Below are 19,266 nucleotides of genomic sequence, written 5' to 3' on the forward strand. Positions count from 1 at the left end.
CCACTAGAACAGTGAGTGTAGTCTGCTCAGCTTTTCCCATTGAGAACGTGTCTGTGCCTCGATCACTGGATTAAAGATCTCTTCCATTCCTGTCATTATTGAAAGAGATTGTAATAATATCGGCCAACCGAAAGATTCCTAGATGCCCTTCCAGTACAAAAATCAGTTAACCACCTAACCGAGGATCTACATTTAACGTAATACCCTAGATGCAGTTACACCTCTAAAAACAAAAAACATTTGTCACAAGAAATTTGCTCCCTGGTATACAGAAAATACCCAAGCCTTAAAGCAAGCTTCCAGAAAATTGGAATGGAAATGGCGCTCCACCAAACTAGAAGTCTTCAGACTAGCTTGGAAAGACAGTACAGTGCCTAATCGAAGAGCCCTCACTGATGCTCGATCAGCCTACTTTTCCAACATGATTGAGGAGAATAAAAACAATCCAACATTTATTTTTGATACTGTCGCAAAGCTAACTAAAAAGCACATTCTCCAAGTGAGGATGGCCTTCACTTCAGCAGTGATCAATTCATGAACTTCTTTGATGAAAAGATCATGATCATTATAAAGCAAATTACAGACTCCTCTTTGAAAATGTGTATTTCTCCAAAACTCAGTTGTCCTGAGTCTACACAGAACTGCCAGGACCTAGGATCAATGGAGACACTCAAGTTTTTTTTATCCTGTATCTCTCGACACATTCACGAAAATACTCATGACCTCTAAACCTTCCAGCTGCCTACTGGACCCTATTACAACTAAACTACTGCAAGAGCTACTTCCTGTGCTTGGCCCTCCTATGTTGAACATAATAAACGGCTCCCTATCCTCCAGATGTGTACCAAACTCACTAAAAGTGGCAGTAATAAAGCCTCTCCTGAAAAAGGCCACCGTTGACCCGGAAAACTAAAACAACTATCGGCCTATATCGAATCTCCCATTTCTCTCAAACATTTTAGAAAAAGCTGTTGCGCGGCAACCCTCTGCCTTCCTGAAGACAAATAATGTATACGAAACTATCCGTTCTGGTTTTAGACCCCATCATAGTACTGAGACTGCACTCGTGAAGGTGGTAAATTACCGTTTAATGGCGTCAGACCAAGGCTCTGCATCTGTGCTCGGGCTCCTAGACCTTAGTGCCGCTTTTGACACCATCGATCACCACATTCTTTTGGAGAGATTGGAAACCGTAATTGGTCTACACTGATTAGTTCTTGCCTGGTTTAGATCTTATCTGTCAGAAAGATATCAGTTCGGCTCTGTGGATGGTTTGTCCTCTGACAAATTAATGGTAAGTTTCGGTGTTCCTCAAGGTTCTGTTTTAGGACCACTATTGTTTTCACTATATATTCTACCGCTTGGTGATGTCATTCGGAAACACAATGTCAACTTTCACTGCTATGCGGACGACACACAGCTGTACATTTTGATGAAACATGGTGAAGCCCCAAAATTGCCTACCCTGAAAGTCATTTTTCTCTGTTGAGATAATTTCCTTTTGAATTTCTAACCAAATGTAAAATGTTCCTGTTTTGATTAATTTAATAGAGTGAGTTAGGTCTGCTCTATACCAAATGAGCATACCCCCTGAGTCCCTTCCCTGTTTCACACCTGGTAGTTTGGTGGATGGGACTACCAGCTCTCTGTAACCTAGAGGGCAACCAGTGGGTCCGTCTCCTCTATACCATGTTTCTTGTAGGATGACAATGTCTGTATTTCCGATTTCTTTGGTGAAGTCCAGATTCCTGCTCTTTAGGCCAAAGGCAGATGACCTCAGGCCTTGGATATTCCAGGATAAAATAGTGAAGGCTTTGTGTTCCATAAAGTGTCTAATGTTGTTGGTTGTGTGGTTTGGCCTCAGGCCAGTAATTGTGAGTAGAGCCTGCTGAGCATCTGGTACATGCCATTGGCTTGGGCTAGTGTAAGAGTGGGTGTTGGGCCTGTTTGCCTGCTCACGGCCTGGGCGTATGTGTGACTTTCATGTTGAGGCCCTCTTTGTGGGAGTGGGGGGCTTGGGGTGGGTAGGAGGGGCATTGGTCTGATCTGAGGGGGCCCAAATGGGGTGTGGGCATGGTTGACTTGGGTGGGGAGTTAATTGGTGGGGGTGGGGGTGTAGATGTGGTTGATGGTGCTTTGATCTGGATGTAGGTCCTCTCTGCGGGGGTCCTCTATGTGTAGGTCCTGGGGGGGACGACCTGGTCATGGGGCACTGCTGCCTTGTATAGGTGGACCTGGTCATGGGAGAGTGTCTCGCTGGTCTGGGCGGGGTGTCTGTGGGAGAGTGTCGGCCTCAACCACAGACCCAACACCCCGCAGGTCTGGGAGAGTGTCTCGCTGGTCTGGGCGGGGTGTCTGTTGATCTGTTGCTCCTGTGTGAGGTGTTGGGTCTGTGGTTGAGGCCGATATCCTTTAGGGTCCGGGCGAAGGTGGGAACTGCTGCCTTGTATAGGTGGACCTGGTCATAAAGGCTGTTCACGTCCAGGGTGGAGTGGTGGGCCAGGTAGACATTTGGTTTTGATGCACAGTCACGGGAAATACTTGCGTTTACCCGCTGTATGGTAGCAGGGTGGAAGTATTTTCGTAGTAACAGGGTTGAGATAACCACTTGTGCGTTGGGGAAAGTAGAATAAGCTTTTTCTATCACTCCCTTGAGTGCTGTGGCCACCCTTTCCTGCTGTGGTCTCAGGTCGTTTGTGCCTGTGTGTATTATTATGTGGCTGGGTGATCCTAGTCGGTCCTCAGACAGAAGGTCTAGGGCGTGCTGGGTGTTTGGACACCAGAGTTTAGACACTGTGTGTTTTGTGTTTTGAAAAAGTGTATTTTCTTGTATGTATTTCCCATTTGAGTCCATAAGGAGTACAATCTGTGGCTTGTGTATGTCATCAGTGGGTGTGGGGGGTCGTAATGAGGGCTATCAGGGTGTCTGACAGGGGGATTGCTCAGAGGGGTTGGGGTCCCCAGGGCTTGGGGTTCTTCATCTGTTTGTCTGGGTGTGATGTCGAGGCTATGGTCAGGGTCTAGGGTGTACTGTTCTGCTGCGGTGTCGAGACTTTGGCCAGGATCTGAGGTGGGCTGTTCTGCTGGCTTCTCTGCGGGGGTGGTGGTGCTTCTAAGGGCTCTCCATTTGGTTGGGGTAGACTGTGCGACTCTCCTGCCATTGTTGGGCTCAAGGGCTTTGACACCTCTCACTTCCCACGTCAGTGCTAATTGAAATTGTATCTCTTTGTACTAGCAAGCTTGGTAGCCTTAGCATTCAGTCCTTATAAAGTAAAATATATCATTGTAATGTATTTTTCTTCTTGGTTTTTGAAAGTGAAAAATAGCTTCATACTAAACATTACTCACTCAGTTCCAGGTTGGATGGTGTTTTCAGGTTTCTGTTTGTTTCCCAGAGCATTTGCTGTATAGTTTGGGAATAGTAATCCTTGGTAGTAGAAAGCCTTCCAGTTAATTCCGTCCAAAATCAGGTTGTAGGTTTGGAGTTTTGGTTTGGAATGAAGGTTATGTTGTGGAGGATAGCATCATGTATATGTCCCTGCCAAAAAATCCTACTTTATCTAACTCTAAATCTATATTTTTTGTTAAAAATGCAGGAGCAATGTCTTTGAGCTCTCTCTCTCCCTCTCTAGCTCTCTCTCTCCCTCTCTACCGCACCTGCTGTCTCGACCTCTGAATGCTCGGCTATGAAAAACCAACTGCCATTTACTCTTGAGGTGCTGACCTGTTGCACCCTCTACAACCACTATAATTATTATTTGGCCCTGTTGGTCATCTATGAACATTTGAACATCTTGAAGAACGATCTGGCCTTAATGGCCATATACTCTTATAATCTTCACCAGGCACAGCCAGAAGAGGACTGGCCACCCCTCAGAGCCTGGTTCCTCTCTAGGTTTCTTCCTAGGTTCCTGCCTTTCTAAGGAGTTTTTCCTAGCCACCATGCTTCTACATCCACATTGCTTGCTTTTTGGGGTTTTAGGCTGGGTTTCTGTATAAGCACTTTGTGACATCTGCTGATGTAAAAAGGGCTTTATAAATAAATGTGATTGATTGATTACAGGCACACATTCTCTTTCCCTCTGACATACAAGAGTTAAAACATGTTATCTTTCTGTTGCATGAGAGCGGTGGAAGAGTGCCCCTCCCTCTCTCACTCTGTTCCACCTTTTACTCACTGTCACGCACATACCTCAGAGTATCATACTCCCACTTTCAGTTTGTGTCACGCACACACACATGCAATCACCTTAACGTATACTGTCTCGTGTATCCTACATATTATGAGAACTGGTAGCACAAATCCCTCCCTCTTCTCTGAGTAAACTAATTGTTTGGTCCGAGGGTTGCTTGGTCCAGTGTTCCGGAAAGCAAGTAGTTACTTGAAAAGGGGCCAACAATGTGTCCCAGTGGACTAGAGGCAAAGGGGTACAAGAAAGGCCATACGAGGGCGGCAAAATAAATTAGGTTTAACAAGGACATCAAGAGGGAAAGTTCCTGAGGATTAAAGAACATTATGGTGAAGTGGTTATTTCCATGATTTTCCCTTCACAGACCTGGATGTGGCCTGGCTTGAAAACTATTACAGACTACAAAGGGAAGCACAGCCGCAAGCTTCCCAGTGACACAAGCCTACCAGACGAGCTAAACCACTTATATGCTCGCTTCGAGGCAAGCAACACTGAAGCATGCATGAGAGCACCAGCTGTTCCGGATGACTATGTGATCACGCTCTCCGTAGCCGATGTGAGTAAGACTTTTAAGCAGGTCAACATTCACAAGGCCGCAGGGCCAGACAGATCACCAGGACGTGTACTCCGAGCATGTGCTGACCAACTGGCAAGTGTCTTCACTGACATTTTCAACATGTCCCTGACTGAGTCTGTAATACCAACATGTTTCAAGCAGACCACCATAGTCCCCGTGCCCAAGGACACTAAGATAACCTGCCTAAATGACTACCGACCCGTAGCACTGACGTCTGTAGCCATGAAGTGCTTTGAAAGGCTGGTCATGGCTCACATCAACACCATTATCCCAGAAACCCTAGACCCACTCCAATTTGCATACCGCCACAACAGATCCACAGATGATGCAATCTCTATTGCACTCGACACTGCCCTTTCCCACCTGGACAAGAGGAACACCTATGTGAGACTGCTATTCATTGACTACAGCTCAGCATTCAACACCATAGTGCCCTCAAAGCTCATCACTAAGCTAAGGATCCTGGGACTAAACACCTCCCTCTGCAACTGGATCCTGGACTTCCTGACGGGCCGCCCCCAGGTGGTAAGGGTAGGTAACAACACATCTGCCACACTGATCCTCAACACGGGGGACCCTCAGGGGTGCGTGCTCAGTCCCCTCCTGTACTCCCTGTTCACCCATGACTGCATGGCCAGGCACGACTCCAACACCATCATTAAGTTTGCCGACGACACAACAGTGGTAGGCCTGATCACAGACAACGATGAGACAGCCTATAGGGAGGAGGTCAGAGACCTGGCCGTGTGGTGCCAGGATAACAACCTCTCCCTCAACGTGACCAAGACAAAGGAGATGATTGTGGACTACAGGAAAAAAAAGAGGACTGAGCACGCCCCCATTCTCATCGACGGGGCTGTAGTGGAACAGGTTGAGAGCTTCAAGTTCCTTGGTGTCCACATCACCAACAAACTATTATGGTCCAAACACACCAAGACAGTCGTGAAGAGGGCACGACAAAGCCTATTCCCCCTCAGGAGACTGAAAAGATTCGGCATGGGTCCTCAGATCCTCAAAAAATTATACAGCTGCACCATCGAGAGCATCCTGACTGGTTGCATCTCCGCCTGGTATGGCAACTGCTTGGCCTCAGACCGCAAGGCACTACAGAGGGTAGTGCGTACGGCCCAGTACATCACTGGGGCCAAGTTTCCTGCCATCCAGGACCCTAGTCATAGACTTTTCTCTCTGCTACCGCACGGCAAGCGGTACCGGAGTGCCAAGTCTAGGTCCAAAAGACTTCTCAACAGCTTCTACCCCCAAGCCATAAGACTCCTGAACAGCTAATCATGGCTACCCTGACTATTTGCACTGCCCCCCCACCCCATCTTTTTACGCTGCTGCTACTCTGTTAATTATTTATGCATAGTCACTTTAACTCTACCCACATGTACATATTACTTCAAATACCTCAACTAGCCGGTGCCCCCGCACATTGACTCTGCACCGGTACCCCCCTGTATATATAGCCTCCCTACTGTTATTTTATTTTACTTCTGCTCTTTTATTTCTCAACACTTTTTTGTTGTTGTTTTTTTTAACTTTTTTATTAAAAATAAATGCACTGTTGGTTAAGGGCTGTAAGTAAGCATTTCACTGTAATGTCTGCACCTGTTGTATTTTTTTTTTGTACATTTCACTCTAATGTCTGCACCTGTTGCGCATGTGGCTAATACAATTTGATTTGATTTGATTTGATTTGATTTGATTTGATTTGAGAACAAGGGATCCAACCAGTGCATTACTTCAAGAGAGAAGAGAGGTACTCTAGGACCAGACCCAAGCAGACTTTCTAAGCATCTCTCTGGGGATACATTGTGCTGTTGAAATCTGCTCATATCGGCTAGCCTGACCAATCAGAGCCGGCGTGGAATGAATCAAGGACTGAGAGGATGGGTATTCTGCAGCGTCTTTGACAACATATTGCTCTGTTTCTAGGGAGCTTCAAAAGAGCTGAAAACCTTATATTAAAAACTAGTTTTCAGGGTCATGTGGGTTTATTGAAGTGAGTTGCTTTATGCCCTAGTCACCCTACCCCTTTCGTGATATAATTTGTGAAAGGAGTGCTAATACACACATACATGTGTGCACAAAACAAAACCCAACCCTCGCATCAGAAAGAATAATTAAAACCCATTAGAAGAAAGAAGTATCAGAGCGAGTGTATGTGTGCGTGTGAAGCAGAAGGAGGGTGGTCACTAACAGGAGAATAAAGGGGAAGGACATGGAGGGGGTGGCTTGAGAGAGAGAGATAGAGAGAGAGAGAGAGAGAGAGAGATAGAGAGAGAGAGAGAGAGAGAGGGAGTTCTGAACTTATGTAACAAGGAATGGAGGTAGGATAAGAACGCGAAGCTGGGTTGGAAAATCTAAACCAAAGCAGGAGAGAAAATACATTGCCTGTAGTGAGGGAAGAGAAAGGAACAGGGGAAGGAGAAAGAAAAGGAAAGCTTGGACAGAGACAAGAAGAGACTGAGAAGCTGAGAAGAGTGGCCAAACAGGATACTACTGAATTCCATTCAACGTGGAAAATGTGAGTTTCTCTTTTTTATTTTGTCAAATGTTCTGTGACAGTAGCTGATATATCTTATGAATCTATATACATATTTCAACATTTTGAGTGAATGTGACTGACTTTTATTTATTTTCTCTGCTCACAAATGGGGTTTTCTTACTGCAGATGGCTATATATTGTGTATTTGTGCATGATGGCTTTGTAATTTAGCATGAATACATGTGACTGCAGTGAACATTAAGGTCATTATGGGTCAAAAGGAAGTTGTTATAAAGTTGTTTAAGTTATTAAAAGTTATTACTGACAACAATGCAAATATTATGAAATGTATTCAAATGTAAATTTTACTATTCAATAGAATCTAAGAGATTGTTGCCTTTTCTTTGAACTTTTCCCACAGACTGACAAAGGTTTTACATGCCTAAGTCTGAAGGAACTTATGCTCTTGTTTTGAAGTGTGTACAGATAAGATCTTGACAGTGTGCTATGCCAGGAAACCTGCAGACCTTTTCCCTTTAATGTAACATAACCAGCTTCTTACTTTTGCAGAGACAGGATAAAATGGCCTATTCAACCTATTTTTATAGATCACATATCAGGCACATTATGTTGGAAACATACAAAGTTCATAGTCAGCTAGTTGTGCTTTGCAAAGTCATCGTGACCATTTACTGTCTATCATTTTCTGTACTGTATGTATTTTATCAAGGGAACTGGCAAGGAATTATATGTGGAAACTGGGACCTCTTGTCACCTGCAGACTATCCTTGAATGAAGCAAGAATATTAGTGAATAGTTGATTATTGTAACTCTCCCTGATAACATCTCTCTGATCAATGGTGGACTGTGTTGTTGTTACAGATGGAGCTGCCACCTCGACCAAAACTCTTTGACTTCCATGGAGTCTCCATGACCCATTATTTCACTGACAACTGGGAGAACATACAAAACTTCCAGGCCAGACCAGATGATATCCTCATCGCCACTTACCCCAAAGCAGGTCTGTGCGTGTGTGTTTGTGTGTGTGTTTGTGTGCTGTCGACATCTTGTAGGGATAAATGGATGACATGAGACGCAGCTCTTTGACATGCCTCTCTCTCCCTCTTTATCTCTTCCTCTTTCTCTCTCCCCATTTCTCCATCTTCTCTCCCCCTCTTTCTCTCTCCCAGGTACCACGTGGGTCTCCTACATTCTAGACCTGCTGCATTTTGGTCAGACAGCCCCTGAGCGTCAGACTTCACTGCCTATCTATGAGAGAGTGCCTTTCCTTGAGAGTGACTTCCATATTCTCCCTCCAGGTTAGAATACAACCATAATATAGCTCTACACACTGTAAAGCCTTTATCTTGATTACACATCAATAAAGTTTGAAGGGCACTGTGTACTCCAAATAGATAACTGATCAGCTGACAATGACGCTGCACTTACAAGTCTCATCAGAGTCTCAGTGTAGATCAAATCTTTGTCATACTTGAATACAGAATCTGGAAAACACCATGCACTATACCGTAACCTGATTATAAGTCCTCATCAACAGCCATGTTACTGTCACAAAGTAGAAGGATAATTTGCATGGCTTGAAATCTTATACTGTGAGAAGTTGTGCAAATCACATATTCCAGCTACATGACAATGAGCAGTTTTACTGTAAAGTCATCCTTATCTCCAAAAAGTACCCTAACCAGAACCTCACCCCTCCGTACACACAGGAACGGAGCTGGCAGACAAGTTATCCACCTCTCCTCGCCTCATCAAGACTCACCTCCCAGTCCAGTTGGTGCCCAAGTCCTTCTGGGAGCAGAACTGCAGGGTACATTATGTGTAACTTTCTCTCTCTGCTTGTTGACTGTGTAGTCTGTGAATATGTCTCTGCTCTATATGTCTCTGCTCTATATATCTCTGCTCTATATGTCTCTGCTGGTGTAGCATTCTGTCTACATTTGTGCATCCTCAAACCTGCTATGCTGCATTTTGTCCAGTAAGTGAACTTAATTAATGACGCAATTTGTGTGAATGCCCAATGGAGGGCAGCATAGCGTAACATAGTACACTAACTATCACAAACCTCTCTAGAACCAACGTGTGTCTCCTTGTGGAATGCGAAAGACTCCATAGAAACCCAGTCTTTGTAAACAGTTTTTGTTGTCCTAATTTTTCCCTTTTCCATTTCCTTCTGTTTGGTTTGTTTAAGTGATAATGCCCGAGAAGCCTGTGTTAGGAGGATATATTGCCATGGGTGTTGTTAGTCCCGAGACAAAGTTGAGGTCCGGCAAACTGAACCAATAACACCAGCTTCGAGGGCATTATAATTTTTATACAACGGGTTACCAACATTTTCAAATAATGATTGACATATTTTCATTCAAAATGTTATTTTGATTAATTTATTCATACTTTTTCATCCTTCCATGAGATATAGTCCCGACACAAATCTAAGGTGGCTACCCAAGCCAGCTGGTTGTTCGTTCTATCGGTTCATTTGCCAGAGATGCGACCCAGTTGTTAAGTCTTTTTGTTCTGTATCTATGGACACGACCCAGTCGTTTGTTCTAAATGTTTGATTGCCATAATGGCTGGCAATGTTCTTATTCCTTGCTTGCTAGCTAGCCAACTACAGCTAACTTACAGTCACATCAAACAGTGCAGCCAGAATTACAGCAAAGTAGCTGAACTTGCATTTGTTTATGCTGCATTTGTTTATGCTGTCTAGTGACATTTATTTGGATACATCCATAACAACGAGCTAATGATATGCAGTTTTACCTGGCATAGAATATGTGTTCTCTCGTCAGGACACTGTTGTTCAGAGGAGCTAGCCAACAACACAGCTAACACAATCACTTCAAATGGAAGCTGGAAAGACTGCAAACTATCTGCATTTCATTTTCGTTTGACCTGTTTTCATTTTCGTTTGACCTGACATTTCTTTGTATATATCCATAAAAATGATTTCGACTGGCTGAGAAAAGCTGTCTGCCTGTCTGTCTCATCCTGACTCCCAACATGTTCATTACTCTGGGACCGCTGGAGATCGAATTTCAATATTGAAACAATGTTGCAAATGTCGGAGAGACAGACAAGGTTTATAGAAATCTCCACTGTTGAAAACCACATTTTAGTCTAAAAGAAATGGGAGATAATTTCTAGATGTTTTTTTATAGTGGAGATCAAGTTTATAAATTGCATGGCTGGGCTGATGAGACAGTGGATTGCGCAGTGAGATGTAACAGAGTAAATAGGAATTTCAACATCATAGCTTTAGCCGGTGTTAACTTGTGGAATAGACACCGGCTGGAATGCGGTTTTAACCTATCAGCATCCAGGATTAGACCCACCCGTTGTATAATTAAATGATATACTCTTACATCAAGTCATGTTGTAATTGAAATGATTTCTCTCTCTCTGTAGGTTGTGTATGTGGCCCGTAATGCCAAGGACAATGCAGTGTCTTATTTCCACTTTGACCGCATGAACCAGGCCGACCCAGAGCCAGGAGACTGGAACAACTTCTTACAGAGATTCATAGATGGAAAGAGTGAGTGAATGAGAGAATGAATGAGTGAATGAATGAGTAAGTGAACAAATACATTTGAATGAGTAAGAGAGATAGCACAGTACAGATTCTGCTGATGCTCTGTGATTCTGGCTTACTGATCAATCTCTTTCCTGACTATGTATATCTCTATCTATCTTTCTAACATCCTCTCATGTCCACATGGCTGCTTTCCGCAGTGGTGTTTGGTCCTTGGCACGACCATGTGACTGGCTGGTGGGAGAGGAAACAGACTCACTCTAAACTCCACTACCTTTTCTATGAGGATATGGTTGAGGTGAGTTGAATAACTACCTCCTGTGCCATAAAGGTGCTGTTCTTTTTGCAGATTATGTAGCGCATTAACTTACATAAAGGTAGGCTGTATATCAGTGTTATATTGTTATATTGATCATCTCTAGCATTAGCTTTCAGTGAGGAAGAGTACTGTAGTAGGATGTCCCTTGTGGGTATCCGTACCTACAGTGCATTCGGAAAATATATAAAAAATCAGGCCCCTTGAATTTTTCCACATTTTGTTACGTTACAGACATATTCTGAAATTGATATTTTTGGGGGGGATCAATCTACACACAATACCCCATAATGACAAAGCAAAAACAGGTTTTTAGAAATGTTTGCAAATGTATAAAATAAAATAAACGGAAACATCACATTTACATAAGTATTCAGACCCTTTACTCAGTCCTATGTTGAAGCATCCTTGGCAGCGAATATAGCCTCGAGTCTCCTTGGGTATGACGCTACAAGCTTGGTTCACCTGTATTTGGGGAGTTTCTCCCATTCTTCTCTGCAGATCCTCTCAAACTCGGTGAGGTTGGATGGGGAGCATCGCTGCACAGCTATTTTCAGGTTTCTCCAGAGATGTTAGATCGGGTTCAAGTCCGGGCTCTGGCTGGTCTACTCAAGGACATTCAGAGACTTGTCCCGAATCCACTCCTGCGTTGTGTTGGTTGTGTGCTTAGGGTCGTTGTCCTGTTGGAAGTTGAACCTTCGCCCCAGTCTGAGGTCCTGAGCACTCTGGAGCAGGTTTTCATCAAGGATCTCTCTGTACTTTGCTCCGTTAATCTTTCCCTCGATCCTGACTAGTCTCCCAGTCCCTGCTGCTGAAAAACATCCCCACAGCATGATGCTGCCACCACCATGCTTCATCGTAGGGATGGTGCCAGGTTTCCTCCAGATGTGACGCTTGGCATTCAGGTCAAAGAGTTAAATCTTGGCTTCATCAGACCAGAGAATCTTGTTTCTCATGGTCTGAGAGTCCTTTAGGTGCCTTTTGGCAAACTCCAAGCGGGTTGTCATGTGCCTTTTACTGAGGAGTGGCTTCCGTCTGGCCACTCTACCATAAAGGCCTGATTGGTGGAGTGCTGCAGAGATGGTTGTCCTTCTGGAAGGTTCTCCCATCTCCACAGAAGTACTCTGGAGCTCTGTCAGGGTGACCATCGGGTTCTTGGTCACCTCCCTGACCAAGGCTTCTCTCCTCCGATTGCTCAGTTTGGCCGGGCGGCCAGTTCTAGGAAGAGTCTTGGTGGTTCCAAACTTCTTCCATTTAAGAATGATGGAGGCCACTGTGTTCTTGGGTACCTTCAATGCTGCAGAAATGTTTTTGTACCCTTCTCTAGATCTGTGCCTCGACACAATCCTGTCCCCAAGCTTTTTATTTATTTCACCTTTATTTAACCAGGTAAGCCTGTTGAGAACAAGTTCTCATTTACAACTGCGACCTGGCCAAGATAAAGCAAAGCAGTGTGATAAAAACAACAACACAGAGTTAGATATGGGGTAAAACAAAACATAAAGTCAAAAATACAACAGAAAATATATACAGTGTGTGCAAATGTAGCAAGTTATGGAGGTAAGGCAATAAATAGGCCATAGTGCAAAATAATTACAATTAGTATTAACACTGGAATGATAGATGTGCAAGAGATGATGTGCAAATAGAGATACTGGGGTGCAAATGCGCAAAATAAATAACAATATGTGGATGAGGTAGTTGGGTGGGCTAATTTCAGATGGGCTGTGTACAGGTGCAGTGATCGGTAATGTGCTCTGACAACTGATGCTTAAAGTTAGTGAGGGAGATAAGAGTCTCCAGTTTCAGAGATTTTTGCAGTTCGTTCCAGTCATTGGCAGCAGAGAACTGGAAGGAATGGCGGCCAAAGGAGGTGTTGGCTTTGGGGATGACCAGTGAGATATACAGTGAGGGAAAAAAGTATTTGATCCCCTGCTGATTTTGTACGTTTGCCCACTGACAAAAAAATGATAGTTCTATAATTTTAATGGTAGGTTTATTTGAACAGTGAGAGACAGAATAACAACAAAATAATCCAGATAAACGCATGTCAAAAATGTTATAAATTGATTTGCATTTTAATGAGGGAAATAAGTATTTGACCCCCTCTCAATCAGAAAGATTTCTGGCTCCCAGGTGTCTTTTATACAGGTAACGAGCTGAGATTAGGAGCACACTCTTAAAGGGAGTGCTCCTAATCTCAGTTTGTTACCTGTATAAAAGACACCTGTCCACAGAAGCAATCAATCAATCAGATTCCAAACTCTCCACCATGGCCAAGACTAAAGAGCTCTCCAAGGATGTCAGGGACAAGATTGTAGACCTACACAAGGCTGGAATGGGCTACAAGACCATCGCCAAGCAGCTTGGTGAGAAGGTGACAACAGTTGGTGCGATTATTCGCAAATGGAAGAAACACAAAATAACTGTCAATCTCCGTCGGCCTGGGGCTCCATGCAAGATCTCACCTCGTGGAGTTGCAATGATCATGAGAACGGTGAGGAATCAGCCCAGAACTACACGGGAGGATCTTGTCAATGATCTCAAGGCAGCTGGGACCATAGTCACCAAGAAAACAATTGGTAACACACTACGCCGTGAAGGACTGAAATCCTGCAGCGCCCGCAAGGTCCTCCTGCTCAAGAAAGCACATATACAGGCCCGTCTGAAGTTTGCCAATGAACATCTGAATGATTCAGAGGAGAACTGGGTGAAAGTGTTGTGGTCAGATGAGACCAAAATGGAGCTCTTTGGCATCAACTCAACTCGCCGTGTTTGGAGGAGGAGGAATGCTGCCTATGACCCCAAGAACACCATCTCCACCGTCAAACATGGAGGTGGAAACATTATGCTTTGGGGGTGTTTTTCTGCTAAGGGGACAGGACAACTTCACCGCATCAAAGGGACGATGGACGGGGCCATGTACCGTCAAATCTTGGGTGAGAACCTCCTTCCCTCAGCCAGGGCATTGAAAATGGGTCGTGGATGGGTATTCCAGCATGACAATGACCCAAAACACACAGCCAAGGCAACAAAGGAGTGGCTCAAGAAGATTCTAGCCAGTCTCCAGACCTTAATCCCATAGAAAATCTGTGGAGGGAGATGAAGGTTCGAGTTGCCAAACGTCAGCCTCGAAACCTTAATGACTTGGAGAAGATCTGCAAAGAGGAGTGGGACAAAATCCCTCCTGAGATGTCTGCAAACCTGGTGGCCAACTACAAGAAACGTCTGACCTCTGTGATTGCCAACAAGGGTTTTGCCACCAAGTACTAAGTCATGTTTTGCAGAGGGGTCAAATACTTATTTCCCTCATTAAAATGCAAATCAATTCATAACATTTTTAACATGCGTTTTTCTGGATTTTTTTGTTGTTATTCGGTCTCTCACTGTTCAAATAAACCTACCATTAAAATGATAGACTGATCATGTCTTTGTCAGTGGGCAAACATACAAAATCAGCAGGGGATCAAATACTTTTTTCGCTCACTGTACCTGCTGGAGCGCATACTACGGGTGGGTGTTGCTATGGTGACCAATGAGCTAAGATAAGGAGGGGATTTGCCTAGCAGTGATTTATAGATGGCCTGGAGCCAGTGGGTTTGGTGACGAATATGTAGTGAGGACCAGCCAACAAGAGCGTACAGGTCACAGTGGTGGGTAGTATATGGGGCTTTGGTGACAAAACGGATGGCACTGTGATAGACTACATCCAATTTGCGGAGTAGAGTGTTGGAGGCTATTTTGTAAATGACATCGCCGAAGTCAAGGTTCGGTAGGATAGTCAGTTTTACGAGGGCATGTTTGGCAGCATGAGTGAAGGAGGCATTGTTGCGAAATAGGAAGCAGATTCTAGATTTAACTTTGGATTGGAGATGCTTAATGTGAGTCTGGAAGGAGAGTTTACAGTCTAACCAGACACCTAGGTATTTGTAGTTGTCCACATACTCCAGGTCAGACCCGTCGAGAGTAGTGATTCTAGTCGGGTGGGCGGGTGCCAGCAGCGTTCGATTGAAGAGCATGCATTTAGTTTTACTTGTGTTTAAGAGCAGTTGGAGGCTACGGAAGGAGTGTTGTATGGCATTGAAGCTCGTTTGGAGGTTTGTTAACACAGTGTCCAATGAAGGGCCAGATGTATACAAAATGGTGTCGTCTGCGTAGAGGTGGATCTGAGAGTCACCAGCAGCAAGAGCGACATCATTGATATACACAGATAAAAGAGTCGGCCCAAGAATTGAACCCTGTGGTACCCCCATAGAGACTGCCATAGGCCCAGACAACAGGCCCTCCGATTTAACACATTGAACTCTATCTGAGAAGTAGTTGGTGAACCAGGCGAGGCAGTCATTTGAGAAACCAAGGCTATTTAGTCTGCCAATAAGAATGCGGTGGTTGACAGTGTCGAAAGCCATGGCCAGGTCGATGAAGATGGCTGCACAGTACTGTCTATTATCGATCGCGGTTATAATATCGTTTAGGACCTTGAGTGTGGCTGAGGTGCACCCATGACCAGCTCGGAAACCGGATTGCATAGCGGGGAAGGTATCTGTTTGTTAACTTGGCTTTCAAAAACTTTCGAAAGGCAGGGCAGGATGGATATAGGTCTGTAACAGTTTGGATCTATGAGGATATATTAAAGGCTTCACTGTTGACTGAGGAAGAGAAACTTAACTACACTGCCGTTAAAGATTTCATAGGGCAACACAACATTATATTTGAGAGAGCTAGGTTTAATGTGCGAGAACAGGAGCAGGGTGAAACAGCTGACACTTTTATCACAGCGGTTCACAAGCTAGTGGAACATTGTCAGTTTGGCACACTCAAGGAAGAACTGATCCGAAATCAGATTGTAGTGGGAATAAGAAATATCGAACTTTCTGAAAAGTTACAGTTGGATGCACAGCTTACCTTGTCCAAAGCTGTTAACCAGGTTAGGCAGAGTGAGATAGTAAAAAAACAGCAGGCAATGCTGTGCAGCGGCAGATCTATGCAGACTGAGTGAAGAGAGCGAGGAAATAGATGCGTTCTCATACCGTGCTAAAAAAAAACTGAGGGGAACGCAGAGACAGACGTGGAGAAAACAATCACACACAGCGCCAGTAGCCAGTTCAAGCGTTTGTGGCAAATGTGGGAAATCCCCTTTGCACAGCTGGAAAGATTGCCCAGGAAAGGATGAAGAATGCAGGAAATGTCACAGGAGAGGACACTTTTCAGCGGTCTGACGATCAAAGTTTTAAAAAATAAATTCCCAAAAGTTTTTCTGGCTTAGGAAGGCTACAAGGTGACTACAAAATCCGCCTGAAGAAGGATGCGGTCCCCTATGCCATTACCAACCCTCACCATGTGCCTATCCCTTTATTGGCCAAAGTAAAGGATGAGTTGGGGAGGATGGAAGAAATTGAGGCTGTGTCTAAAATAGAGAGTCCCACTGACTGGTGTGCAGGGATGGTGGTGGTCCCAAAAACCAATGGGGACATAAGGATCTGTGTGGACGTGACTAACTTGAATGAGGCACTCTGCAGAGAGAGACACATCTTACCATCAATGGAGCAGTCGCTGGCCCAGTTGGATGGCTCACAGGTCTTCACAAAGCTGAATGCCCGCTCAGGATTCTGGGAGATACCCCTGTCACCAGAGAGTAGGGCACTCACAACGTTTATAACACAGTTTGGCAGGTACTGTTTCAACGTTTTGCTATTTGGAATCGCTTCCGGTCCTGAGCATTTCCAAAGACACATGTCCCAGCTGTTGTGTGGGCTGAGTGGTATCATAGTCCATGCGGACGACGTGCTTGTGTGCGGACGGGACAGAGCAGAACATGAGGACTCACAGCAGTTCTGACCAGACTCCAGGAGATTGGCCTAACACTCAAAGAAAAATGCACCTTCTCACTGTCAGAGGTCTTGTTCTTGGGAAACAGAATCAGTGCAGCTGGAATAGAGCCGGACCCAGACAAGATCAGCGCCGTCACAGATATGCCCAACCCCCAGAACGTTGTTGAAGTCAGGACCTTCTTAGGCATAGCTACATATGTGGGTAAGTTCCTCCCACAGTTTTCAGACACAACTGAACCCCTGAGAGACTTATTAGCCAAAGAGAATGACTGGTCATGGGGTCACATGCAACAAAATCAAAGGAGACCTCACAGAGAGTGCTGGCCCAGTACCGTCCCCACGCTAAGACAAAGGTATCAGCACATGCATCATCTTTTGGGCTAGCGGCAGTCCTCACACAGCTGCAGGACAACATGGAGTGGTAGATAATGCGTTTAGATAATACTACAAGTATAGTATTCAGTGTGTGTCTTCCTGCAGGATACGGGGAGAGAGCTGGACAGGCTGTGCTCCTTCCTAGGTTTGTCTCCTTCAGCAGAGGAGAAGGAGAGGGTGAGAGGAGGAGTGCAGTTTGACAACATGAAGAAGAACAACATGGCCAACTACTCCACCGTCTCAATCATGGATTTCAAGATCTCTCCATTCATGCGAAAAGGTAGACTTCTCCATTTCTCCCCTATACCTCTCTCTCTGTCAGTCTTTCCCTCCTCCTTTCTCTATGTCCATCACCTTTTCTTTGCTCAAGATTATCTCTCTCGCGCTCTCTCTCTTGCTCTCTCTCTCTCTCCCACCCCCGGTCTCTCCAGGAAAGGTTGGTGACTGGAAGAACCATTTCACTGTGGCCCAGAGTGAGCAGTTTGATGAAGACTATAAGAAGAAGATGAAAAACACCACCGTACAGTTCCGCACTGTAGTCTAGGGGATGTGGTCAGGTTGATTGTTTGATTGTTTCTGGTCAGGTTGATTGATTGTTTATTTTAGCACATATGGACCTACGATAGCCTCGGCTGGGTTGTCAGGCTTCCATTGGTCCACAGTTAACTGGGTCATGGTGCTGAAATATACAGGGTGAGGATCATATTGTATTATATCCTAGAGTGTGAATGAGAAAGATCATGAAGTGTCATATAATAAAACATTTGAGAATGATTGATGCTACTTTGAGATATGAGCTAGAGTCAAATGAGGACATGCTGCACAGTACCTTCTTATGAATGTGAGCTATTTGTAAATCCTCTTGCCTGGTCTGTTTTTCAGTGTCTGAGAAAAAAACAGTGAGAGTCGATACAGTAATAAATATGTGAATGGAGAAGAACATTATTAAGCATCCAGCATTGTTTTATGCAGTTTCAAAAATATATATACTTTGAAACTATGTAACAATTCTTACTCTTATAGTGTATACAGTATGACTAAATGTAATACATTGACGTTCATGTACTTGTATTTAAATTAATATGAAATGTCTCTATGACCCAAAGCAGTTAGAGAGCCAGTAATTTGCACATACACACACTCACCCTCCACTTTTCACAGCTGTCTCAGCTGCATGTTCACTATGCCTGTGAAAAGCATAACACCTGCACTGTAAAAAGTGGGATGGTGCTGTTGTTTATCTGAAGTGCTTCTACTGATTGGAATTATAGAAAATTACACTTTGGTTCTTCCAACCTATTTTATTCAATTTGGCTGAAATCAATTAACATTTTTTTTTAGATCAGTGTGATTTTTTAAATATAATGAAAGCTTCTAAATTGCTTTCAACACCTCATGCGCATGCACATTGTGTAGCGGTAGGGGCAATGTAGTGGTGGCAGCTTATCAGAAGAGTTGGAGGCGTGGCTTATTGGGGGCTTTTTTTTTTGTGAGAGTGAATGTCATTCCTGTTAATGTGGTCTATTGTGTTTGATATTAAATGTTAAACTTGTACACTGCCAGCATCTTTAATGATACTTACATAAATGCATATGGTACTAAAGTGCCTGATAAGGCTTTATGTTGAAGTAGCCAATGTTGGTTATGATCTCCACAACTACTGTATGAAACTTTACCTGTGACATCTGACCTCCTCACCAGACCTCCTTACCAAGTAACATTTCAGTCTCTTTTGTGTGATTGTGGGCATCTAACAAGCAACCGAGCGATCAATGGTTGATGCAGTAGGTGAAAGATATGTGTACAGACTGTAAAAAAGCTGCAGCTCATTCAGAATGCAGCTGCTAGAATGTTAACCAGGACCAAGAGAACGGAGCACATCACTCCGGTTCTTAAATCTTTACATAGGCTTCCAGTCAGTTACAGAATTGAT

General features: G+C 44.2%; 2 protein-coding genes across 2 annotated transcripts in view; both read left to right on the forward strand.

Annotated features, from left to right (window-relative positions):
• Window positions 1-7,208: 7,208 nt before the first annotated feature.
• On the forward strand, window positions 7,209-18,887 carry LOC121545375 (cytosolic sulfotransferase 3). The gene is made up of 8 exons (XM_041855840.2): window positions 7,209-7,297; window positions 8,141-8,279; window positions 8,449-8,577; window positions 8,989-9,089; window positions 10,688-10,814; window positions 11,012-11,109; window positions 17,439-17,613; window positions 17,765-18,887. Exons 2-8 carry the CDS (start codon window positions 8,141-8,143, stop codon window positions 17,875-17,877), a joined length of 882 nt encoding a protein of 293 aa, XP_041711774.1. The 5' UTR covers window positions 7,209-7,297; the 3' UTR covers window positions 17,878-18,887.
• Window positions 7,245-19,266, forward strand: part of LOC121545370 (cytosolic sulfotransferase 3-like) — a 77,970-nt gene continuing 65,948 nt past the window's right edge. The window contains exon 1 of the mRNA XM_045209550.1: window positions 7,245-7,297. The gene's annotated coding sequence lies outside the window, so the exon portion shown is untranslated. The remainder of the gene's footprint in view (window positions 7,298-19,266) is intronic.

This window comes from Coregonus clupeaformis, chromosome 30 (assembly GCF_020615455.1).
Source record: "Coregonus clupeaformis isolate EN_2021a chromosome 30, ASM2061545v1, whole genome shotgun sequence".
Classification (NCBI taxonomy): Eukaryota; Metazoa; Chordata; class Actinopteri; order Salmoniformes; family Salmonidae; genus Coregonus; species Coregonus clupeaformis.

Coding starts and splice junctions, on each gene's coding strand:
- LOC121545375 (XM_041855840.2), top strand. CDS start 8,141: ATGGAGCTGCCACCTCGACCAAAACTCTTTGACTTCCATGGAGTCTCC. Junction 9,090..10,687: donor TCTGGGAGCAGAACTGCAGG/GTACATTATGTG, acceptor CTCTCTCTGTAG/GTTGTGTATGTGGCCCGTAA. Junction 11,110..17,438: donor TCTATGAGGATATGGTTGAG/GTGAGTTGAATA, acceptor GTCTTCCTGCAG/GATACGGGGAGAGAGCTGGA.